Below are 11,375 nucleotides of genomic sequence, written 5' to 3' on the forward strand. Positions count from 1 at the left end.
CAACTTGCCCCAACATCACTGGTACGTTTTACCCCACAACCTCCATTTAGACAAAACTGTCTCACACAGTGGCTCAGATCCACAATTATGCTAAGTTTATGACCTTGTTTGGTAGCTCACACTGACTTAAATTAACATGTAATAATATCCAAAACATATCTTTTTTGATTAAGATACAAGACTGATAACTTTAGTAACATGATGAATTCACTTGGCATGACAAAAATCTTTTTTTTGCTGTTTTGCTGACCGCTCTCTCTATGTGCTTGAGTCCAAGATGGATTGAGTAATGTGAACTATTCTTTCTTAATTTGTGGTCACATGATTACTTTTGTTTATGGTTACCTAGATAAAGGGGGTGGCTCATTTTACCCACTGGCTCTGTTTACCCTGTTCTCTCCTACTTACACTTTACCTTTATGTAAGTCAGGTTTTCATGCCCATCACTCTCTCTGGTGCTTGATGGTGAACTGGGAAATTGCCAAGACTCCCCTGCAGCTCCCCCCTCATGGGATCCTAAAGGGTTATGCTGCAGGAACATACATCAGAAATACAAATGGGTGACAAAATAAAGGAAAACCGAGATAAAGTAAGGTGCTCTCCAAAGCTTTGAACTCTATTGCAGGATTGAACACCATTCTTCCCAAAAATACTACCTCATTTGTTGTTGACGATGGTGGTGGAGAGCAATGTCGAACATGTGGGTTCAACATCTACCAGTTTGGTTGAGTGTTCCAGTTTTCCAGTTGCAGCAGGCAGTTGTTTTTGGAGGAAAAGTTTCTGTCCAGCATTAAAACAAGAGATACACAAAGTTAGAAGAATGTGGTGGAGCCTTTTGCAACCAAAGAGCCACATATTTCCCTCAGGAGCTGGTGGAGACCAAAAACAGAGCTAAAATACGAGTGAACATTGAATTTACATTTCTCAGGTGGCTGGAAGCATGACTCTAAAGAGATGCTAATGTCACTTCATGTCTGCTTGATGTAAATATGCATCTGTTTGCTAACAAATTTACCAAAACTTTATAAAGTGATAATATGTCAATGTTGGTTACTTGTTCTGCTGCCCCCAAGAGGCAAAAAAAAACTCAGTTAATGCTGCTTTAAATTTGGGTGAGGTAATAAATTGTATAACTTGGAAGCCTTTGATAACAATATTCTCACTTACCTGCCAATGTTACTTATCTAGAAGGAAAATTAAATTTATTTGCTCTTAAGATGCCCTGAGTGTCCACGTCTGAAAACCAGTGTTTAACTATATGGATACTGGTATACTGGACGATAAAAACTCACCATTATAACTATTTTAGAATAGTTTTAATATACCAAATAACCGTTTTAATTGCTATTTACTCGTTTTGTCGTCCTAAATGCACAAACCAAGCAATGGGCGACGCTGCCAGTTAGAAGAAAACACTGCCGGGAAACAAGTTGTTGGACACATAGCGGGCGACCAACGGTAGGAGGAGGATGGAGATGGCGGAGAAATAGCTAGCGACAGCGACAACCCACTCAAAAAAACCCCCTCTGGTGTTTCCCCACCGAACATCCGACTGTTGACGGCGACAGACCATGATGTGAGTATCAAACGAGGGTTTTATGGCCGCGGAAATTGCTAGATTTTAGTCAACGGTTGGCAGTTAGCGGCCGTTTGTTGGACCACTGCGCCGGGCTCGCGCTGAGGAGGTAACGATCCTGCTTTTCTCGGTGGAAACTCGGCGTTTTATGCATTGTGTGACCGCGAAACCCAACTAGTATCTACGGTATTACTGTCTAATTAACGGTAGCTACACAATAAACCATCAGTCAGTGTGTGGACGTGAAGGAGCTTCCTTCTAGCCGTTTGTAAAGAGTTTGCGGTTGAACAGCTCTGGAAGGGTCCCGTGATATATATATAAAAAACAAACCGCCATCCAGTATATAGCCGGGTCCCACGCCCTTGTTTTGTGATGCCTACCGTCTATTCGGCACATTTTCAGCCAAAGGAAATGATGTTAGAATTCCGAAGTATGACTTATATATCTAGATTGTTGTAATTATTCACATAATTATCAAGGGAAGTACGTTTTTTGCAACGATGTGATCCAGAAAATAGACGGAGCCCACAGATCTCCGTTATGTTGTAGTCAGGCTTTGTTTTCATTTTAATCAAGCCAACGGGTGCCGTCATCGGGTAGCTGGAAGAAAGATACTAACTGTTAAAAACGTTACGATTTTTCTCATTTAACATTAGCGTGAGTTACAGATACCTGACCCTATATTAGTGTCATATGATGTGGCTGCTTTTAGCTATAAACACGTATTATATTTGGCTTGATGATGCTAATGTTTTGTAAGATCAGATAACTGAATGAAACTGATCAGTGTGTTAGTGAAAGGTCGGTTTTCAAGGCTGACTGTCAGCTTTGTGTGGGTGATTTAGCTTCAAATAAAAGCTGTTTTCCACGACTAGTAGTCCAGTACAACCCTGCAAAACTCAAAGGAAATGGGCAGAAACTATTATTTTCATGTGTTACCGATATATTGATTATTTTATTTGATCAATGAAGATGATTTAATCATACAAAAGGACTCAAAGCAAACAATTTCAGGCATTTATGAGGCTGTAACCTCCAGATTTTTGGTATTTTACTTCATATATAACTATAACAATTAATTATTTTATCATAGATTTATTTTTGAGTAGATATATGCTGAAACTACCAATTGATTGGTCTGCAGCACTTTCTCAAATATGAAGATTGGCCACTTTTCTGTTTTATATCATTGCAAATTAAATATCAATTTGATTAAAAAATACATATGAAGATGGCACCCTTGGCTTGTGCAAATTATGAGGCACATGTTTCACTGTTCACAATTCATTGCTAAAGGGCTAGTTATTAAAAAATCCTTATCAGTTGGGTCCAGCTGCTGAGCATCAAGTCCTGAATGTTTTGCTCTGTTCTGCACACTGTCTCTGGTTTAAGACATGCCAATCACTTTCTTGTTTTCAGTGAGATGTTTCAAGCCACAGAGCTGAATACCAAATTGCCTTCCTCTATCAAGAGATAGCCAGTCTGCAGGATGGAGACCCAGGAGGAATGATAGAGTTTCCTCCCCCTCGGGTGACGCACCGACAGTCAGAGAAAATGCACTGGGCCGGCGGATACGTTTTTCTGGTCCTGGTGTCCCTTATCGCCTCTCGCACCGCCTGGGCCTTATCAGCGGACACGGATAGAAACCGCACGGAGAATGGCACTGTGACAGACGGCGGATTTGTCCCAGTTGCATTCACAAAAGTGAACCAGATAATTGCCCGGGAGGGGAGCTGCGCACTGATTGACTGCAATGTCACTGGAGACCCGCTCCCCAGTTTTAAATGGTTCAACTCCCATGGAAACCGTCTGGACACCGAGACGAGTGGTAAGACAGACAATACTGTTACTTGAAACCTGGTTTCCTGTTCTTTTTTTCTTTTTTTTCCCCCACCAGCACTGCTAGTCACTTAATTATAATTTCATTGGCAGCAAATGCAGTGTCAGGTTTGTTATTTACTATGAATAAGAATTAACATTCACCCAGCAGTCCATGTCAGGCTTCTGGACATTAACACCTAAACATTTAAGTTCCGGTCTTAACCACAGGAAGTTAGTCAGTATACTGACATTCACACGACAGGATCTTCACCAGGAAATTGTCTAGCAGAAGTGGTAAACCACCTAGATGTTTCATTTAGGTAATAACATGCAAAACAATAGTCACACATTTAAATACGTGGCATTTACTGAGTTTCCCTTTAACTTGGAGGCAATTTTAAGACTTGAGGGCAGTATGATATTATGTTATGGCCAGTTACCCATCACCACAGTGAATGAGTGACTAGTAGTGACTCGGTGCTGGTGGTTTGTGTTGCAGAAACTGAACCTGGAACCCTCTAATACTGGGGCAGGTTTTGAAAAATCTGTAAATGACCTAATGTTACGGAAAAGTTAGATTCTCTGAGGTACACAAGAGATTTCATTCAGCTTTTTTTCCACAGGCTCCAAATAAAACTGACATACCTGTTTATATATACAGCATAGAGGAAATGAGAAGAACACGGTCAAGTTAGGACGTTTGTCAGGAAATAGCAGGAGTCCTCTCGCTTTCTTTTTGAGTCTCTTGAAGACTGAACTCAACGTTATGAATGTTGTTACGAGAGCTCGTAAATTCGTGTTAAATTAGGCCCTGAAATCCCATCTGCTGTGCCACCGGAGAGAGATTTAATCTGGACATGTCATGTTTGATGGCAGTAAGGTTACAGTGATCTGCATTAGCACAAGTAAATAGAGATTAGATGTTGAATAAATAGTTGATTGCAAAAAAAAAAGAGTAGAAACCGTACCTCAGAAAATAAAAGCAACAACAAGCAAAAAGGGGAAGTGAAGACAAGACAAGACAGGAACTGAAGACCTGGTCTGGTCCTGGTACCGCAGGCTGATAATGCTGCCGACATTTTCTTTGAAGCCCCAATCAAAGTGAAACATGAGGACTAGATGTCCTTGCGTTCCTGGGGGAAATTCGTCTCAATTATTGCACATTTTGTCTGGCAGCAGTGATTATTTCCTTGCTACGATGGCAGGCGTTTGCCAATTAGATTCAGGAAGTCATTTAGAAAGTCATTCTCGCTAATGGATTTTCATTCAAGCCAGCTCGGGCTTCTTTATCTGTGGTGTTTTGAATATTAGCGATTCATCTCATGAGGAATGCGGAGTCGTCGGTTGTTTTGGAGCTTCTCCTGAGCCGACCTGTTGAAACCTGCCGTCAGAGAAGAGAGGCGGCATTGTTGTTATGACCCACAAACCTACAACAGCGTCAGATCGCTTTTCCCCCTGGGTTACACAGATATAATCAGTGAGCGGTTAGACTTTCACCACAGCAGTAATAAACATTGCAAAATTACTGACCTATCCTCTCTAATTTCTTCTGCACATCTGTTATTTTTTCTACAAACTTGCGCCAACACACACACTCTTCCTCTTCTTCAGTCTACTTGTAGCACTGGGCAGCACATCAATGGTATGATCCGGCAGTGGAGGTAAAATTAGAAATCTTGCTCTCACATGAAAAGGCGGATGGGTGGGACGCTGTTGTCGGCTAGGCTACATTTCCTGACTGCCCATTCATCCTCTCTAGAGGATCATGCGAGGGAAAAAAAATATGTTTTCGAGGTCTCGTCCTGACTTCAGGCCACAGATTCAGACGCCCTCTGTGATATCTGTCCGTCCTTCCTCCCACGTAGATAAAGAGAGCGAGTAGTTGAGGAGGATGCGGAGCAGCGGTCGTAGCTGAATTCATTAAAACTTTTGCTCGTTAGTCGTCCTTGAAGGGTCGGTTCAGGAGAAAGCACGGGCCTCGCTGTCTGAGGTTTTCATCAGGAGCCGTTTCCAACCAAACGCACAAAATACTCCCAAACTGTCGACGGTGATGTGTGTGTGCATTAACCTGAGTAACCTGAACGCCGTTTGTGGAAAAACATGTCGCTGTTGTGGTTTTTCAGATGTTTTGAATACGCTGAGCTTGATAAATTAAATTACATCCACCTACGCTGTGTCGGCAGAAGCATCAGGAGCGATAAAGCTCTGCAGATAAAATTCAAACTATCTGTATGACTCATTATTGTTATGACAGATCAGTTTGAATGATATCAATAACTGCCGATAATGATCCACACCACAAGAAAATTGCGCGTTTTATCAGGTCTAGTGTGTCATAAAGCAAGACAACCGACGCAGCACAAAATCCCAACCAACAACCAACTTGTTATAATTAGTTTTTGTCTTAAATAACATACATACATTCATTGTTGTAAGTTGTAAAAGACGGCAGGCTGTGATTGGTCAGGGTCCAACATGTATGACAGGGTGATGGTCTCAAAAGACTGATCCCAACATTATCCACCAGGTGAGAGATATATTCATTTGTAGTTTTTGGGTGAAATGATGTGTTTCTGCTTGTTGAACTCGTTTCACTCCAACATGTAAATAGATTGTTCCTGTTTTTGATTAGTGTTCTGACTCAAAGCTCAGCACGCAGAGCTGTGTGTTTACAGATGAGATGCAGCTACAACACCTGTTAAAATACTGAAAGCAAAGACAGGAAAAATAAGGTCACCGCTGCTCTCCGGTCTGAACTCACAAACCCAGATTAAATTCATGTCTGAACCATCTTTCATCCTGATGTAGCAGATATCCATCAGACACGCTTACAGAGCTCATACTGAACATACAGTAGTGCACGGAGACTACTGTGGACTCTCTGTATCTGTATATTCATTAATGGTTGCTTGGCTTAAAGGGGCTTGGTTTTTTATTGATATAAGAACAAATAAGATGAAACTTTATTGATCCCACAAAGGGAAATTTAGGCGTTACAGCAGGACACACAAAAACAGCAAACAAGTAGCAGCCAAAAAGCGCAAAACCGGAGATGTAGCTGCTCCAAAGATATATAAACACACCAAAACACTGTGTTCTCCTGAGATGTCAGACTCCATAAAAAGCAGGAGTTGGAAAAATGCAGAAGTGCAACATAAGCAGAGTTGAGTAAGCAAGTTCCTGCAGCAGAAATCAGCTGCAGTAAGACTGCAGATCAGAGTTTACTGTGATGCATTCATTGGATTTTTAGTTTGAACTTTGACCTCAGAGTGAATCATTTAGAAGGCAAACTGCATATTTGATGGTTTGTGTTTGAGTCAGTGAATAATCAGTGTTTACCACACAACTAATGTATAAGTTTCAGGTTTCAGTGGACAGATTTTGAGAAGTTGGCAAACAGTAGGTAGCTGTAATAATGATACTTTACTCACTAAAGTAAATGTCGAGGTCTCAGAATGTGGTGATTATGCTAAAAATACATCTGGCAAGACAAGAAACGCGAGTGGTCAGCTGATCAGGCAGGTTGTAAACAGGCTAGCCAAACATCTCTGTATCCTTGACGTCTCTGCGTCTCTCCGTAGGTGGGAAGTGGTGGCTGCTGGACAACGGTGTCCTCAACATCACCAGCATCGAGTTCGCAGACCGAGGAAAGTATACATGCATGGCGTCCAACGTGCACGGCAGCTCCAACTGCACGGTGACTCTGCGTGTGGTCTTCACCAACGGTGACATGGGCGTGTACTACATGGTGGTGTGCCTGGTCACCTTCACCATCATCATGGCCCTGAACGTCACGCGCCTCTGCATGATGAGCAGTCACCTGAAGAAGACGGAGAAAGCCATCAACGAATTCTTCCGCACGGAGGGCGCCGAGAAGCTGCAGAAGGCCTTCGAGATCGCCAAGCGGATCCCCATCATCACCTCGGCCAAGACGCTGGAGCTGGCGAAGGTCACGCAGTTCAAGACCATGGAGTTTGCGCGGTACATCGAGGAGCTGGCTCGCAGCATCCCGCTGCCGCCGCTCATCATGAACTGCCGCACCTTCATGGAGGAGATCTTGGAGGTGGTCGGAGTGGAGGAGATGAGGCACACCTTCCTCAGGCAAGCGCCGGAGGGACGCGGAGAGGTCACGGGCAGGATGGCCTCCATCGGGGGGAGGGACGTCTTCACCATCCTGCAGGAGAGGGAGCGGGAGAGGGAGCGCAGCGAATCCCCCGCCGCCGATTCAGACAACTCCTCCGTACACGAGCAGCCGCAGCAAATCGCCATCCAGGTGTCGGTCCACCCGCCGCTCGCCGCCGGAGGTTACTGCGGCATAGAAGCACCGCCGCAGCCCGAGGCCACGCCCTCCTCTCCTCCCCCCTCCTCCTCCTCCTCTCCTCTGCCGCTGCCTCCCGCTCACCAGGAGGAGCAGCCCGAGGTGGAGACGGAGGCGGAGGCTGAGCAGAGCGCCGAACAGGCTGCACCCGAGCCGGCGCCGGCAAATAACACCCCTCCCTGCCAGGTGATTTATGAGAGCCATGTGTGACGACACCAACCAACCAAGGAGGAATGATGAGTTATCCTGCTATGCATTTCCACTTGAAGACAAAAAAAAAAAAAAGGTCAAAAACAAGTTTTAGTTTCTCATTTTGGACGAAACAATCACATTTTTATTTATCTTTTCTGAACAGAACAATCTTTAAACCTTCGTAGGCTGTAATACGGAGAATAAATCAGAAGGTTTGTAGACAAGTTGAGTGTTTTTTTCTCACTATGGATTTTCATGCTTGAATGTAAACGGGAGGGGTAATCAATATTATACTAATGTAATAAGCAAAGAATTGTAAAGGGACGTTTCCTGTGTTGAGATTTTCATAGTTGAAACTATTATTTAAATGAATAGGGTACTTCAGTCTCTGGGGGGGGAGGGGGGGGGGTGATTTCTCAGTTTTTAGTTTCTTACAGTGCTAGGGTTTTTATGACTAACTCCAGAAATCTGCCTCAAGCTGGTCTTCATGCCGTTTTTCCAAACCATGAGAGCTGAGCTTCCTTAATTTGCTCAAGAATTCACATCCAGTTACTGTCACAGCCGACCCGCTGTTATTGTACAACGTTCTGCTCACCTAGAAAATGATTTGCTCTTTGGTCACAATTTCATGATTGTACGGCCGACTGTATTTCTACATAAAAAAACAACAACAACAAAAAAAAAAACACAAATAAGTAAGCCAGGTAAACCTCCGTGTTTGTCAGTGTATTTCCTGATCGGGTCTCACACACTTCTGGGTAGTTTTTATCGATTTCCTTGTGAAATATTTTTAAGAGTAGTATTATATTATTACCCATAGTGGTGTGATTTTATTTCTAGTTTAAGCACTTTTCAAAAAGAAATGTTTGTCTTCTTTCTCCTCAGGAAAGAGGATTGGCTTCTTTTCCTCTTGTCATGTGCTGTTTTAGGTTGTTTTTTTTTTAAAAATTTGATTCCCGACCTGATTCTCGGCATCGTCTTGCTTCTGCAGAGGCTTTACGGTATAAGCTGCATTTCTGCTGCATGTGAAAGTGGATATCGGAGATTGTTTGACATCTTTCTCTGGGACATAAAGGACTTTTTTTTTTTTTTGTCTTTTCTTTGCTCGGGTAACGGTCCAGTCGTAGGCGTGTTCGGGTCGGAAATGAACTGGACGCTGCTCTTTGCTTTTTTCCTGGTGCTCTTGAGATGCCTCTTTTTTGTAGTGGAATAAAATGGAAGTGCTGTGTAAAAAAAAAAAAGACATGGTTTTAGTCTTTTGTTTCATACACTTCACTTTTTAAAACTGGCTATAAATGTCTGTTATACCTACATACATTTCCTTCATCCAACCCTTGTAATGTCTCCTTAGCATTTATAACAATTTTGAGGAATTTATACATTTTGGTCGTGCTGTCTTTCCTCTGAAATGAAAAGTGAGGCAGCAAAAGATCTAAGAATGCAAATATTGTCTCTCAACAGTAAAGTATAATGGCTGAGATCCACTGATAACAGGCTTCATTTCTCTCCGATTCAACCTGAGAAGCCCGTACAGTGTCCTTGTGAGGAGTATTAATAATGTAAGCCGGACTCCTTTTTTGTCATGGCGGCGGTAGCCATGGTTACAAAGCTGTCTGTCCTGAGGAGACACAAAGGTGATGGAGGAAACAGGATCTCCTGACAGGGCTGGAAGATAACAACAGGGTTATTGGAAGAAGAAAAAGTGAAAACACCAATACAGACCTTAAAATCCGCTTATTTAATGTGGTAATTTGTGGTTTTTCTAAAACAAAAACAGTCAAGGTGAACGGAAAAAAACAGAGGTGGATGACTGTCGGGCGCATGAATGATAGATGTGGTGTAACAGGACACGAGGAGAAGACGTGGAGCTGTCTGTCAACCTCTCATCTCTTTCCTACTTTTAAACTAAGGAAACTTTAAAAGGCCCAGCATGTAAGATTTAAGGGACGATAATATTCATAAGTATGTTTTAATCAGTGTATAATCACCTGAAAATAAGAGCCTGCTATGTTTCTACTGTAGCCCAAAACAGACAAACCAATCGCTAACTCCAGAGAGGACCTTTCTTGTGTTCTTTGTGAGTTTCACGGCTGCAATTTGCAACCTCACCACTAGATGCCACTACATCCTACACACTGGTCCTTTAAAAAAAAAAAAAAAAGCTGGTTTGTGTTTGAAAAGATCTCTTTTACCCACATCCCTCCGGTCTAAAACGTTTCTCAAGCACTTCCTCCCGCGGGTGCCAACAGTGGAGCCACTTTTCAAAGCTGATAATGATGCTCAGACACTTCTGTGAAGGACTTTCCAATTGGGACCAAACAGCGAGCCTGAATTTCCTGATTTAAAGCAGGAAATCTGCAGTTCTGAAGACAAGAATGAGTGAAGTTTAAGCAAGGAAAGTATTATTTTGGTTACAGAAACATAGATATCTTACTGGTACGAGTATCGAAGCATTTTTAAAAACCTGCCCAAGAAATTAAAGCTTATAAAACATGAAGAATCCAGAAACCAAATTAAGCACCGAGACCCAAACTGTGCAACTTGAATCTTTTATCTTTTAATTTAAAACAAAATTTAATCTTTTACATATTTTGTTTTAAATGTACAATCAAACAATCAATGTAATCTTCATAATAATGCACAACTCTATCGACACTACCCATAAATTAAAAAAAAAAAAAAAAAAAAAAGGAAAAAACATCGAGATCAGTATGAAATACAATGTTAGGCAACACCACTGGTTAACAAAGACGATGCTTTTCTCCCCATCAGCCCACAGCGAGACAGTCACTGCAACGGAAACAAGTACACAGGATGAACCCAACCTTCCTCTTCCTCACTCTCACACACACACACTCACTCACTCACACACACACACACGTCTGCCACCTCTCTACAGGTTAAGGTGCTACTGTTTGCTTCACCGTCTCCCCGTCGCTTCATTTCCCTCCATCTTCTAAACTCAACTGACAGTTTTAACACATCGCGTGACGTGTCCTGAAGTTGAAAAAGTTTGAGTAGCAGGTGTGTTTTACTTGGTTGTGGAGTGAAAGACGGGTGTGCAAAGCCTTAAAAAAAAAAAAAAAAACACTTTGCCAGGCACTTGGCGAGATTGGACACGCAAGAGCAAAAGTTGCTGGAACCAGAAGCAGATGCAGCCAGATGTTTTCTTTTACATTGATCTCAGTGGTTCCCACTTAATATGAACATAGATATCTGTTCCTCTAAGTACTGTGGTGCCAGGAATCGGATACTTTTGCACCTGAAAATACCGACCACACTTTAAAAAAAAGGGTCAAATTCCAGCTTTTATGAAACTTGGAGGTTATACCATCCGAGTTGTAATTTATAAACTAATTTTTGTGTAATTTATCTTTTGGATGTTTTAATTGGAGCGATTCTGTTGGTGATATGTGGTCGGTGTCACCCAGACAAGGGGATCTCTGCCTCAGAGAACCACAATGGAAA

General features: G+C 42.3%; 1 protein-coding gene across 2 annotated transcripts; it reads left to right on the top strand.

Annotated features, from left to right (window-relative positions):
- The first annotated feature begins 1,188 nt into the window (after window positions 1–1,188).
- On the top strand, window positions 1,189–8,602 carry mfap3l (microfibril associated protein 3 like). Of its 2 annotated transcripts, none has more exons than XM_067580239.1 (3): window positions 1,189–1,685; window positions 2,996–3,404; window positions 6,979–8,602. In XM_067580239.1, exons 2-3 carry the CDS (start codon window positions 3,083–3,085, stop codon window positions 7,923–7,925), a joined length of 1,269 nt encoding a protein of 422 aa, XP_067436340.1. In that variant the 5' UTR covers window positions 1,189–1,685; window positions 2,996–3,082; the 3' UTR covers window positions 7,926–8,602. The 2 variants fall into 2 exon arrangements, with proteins under 2 accessions (XP_067436340.1, XP_067436338.1); XM_067580237.1 differs by having other exon boundaries at window positions 1,190–1,576.
- The last annotated feature ends 2,773 nt before the right edge of the window (window positions 8,603–11,375 follow it).

This window comes from Thunnus thynnus, chromosome 22 (genome assembly GCF_963924715.1).
Source record: "Thunnus thynnus chromosome 22, fThuThy2.1, whole genome shotgun sequence".
Taxonomy (NCBI): Eukaryota; Metazoa; Chordata; class Actinopteri; order Scombriformes; family Scombridae; genus Thunnus; species Thunnus thynnus.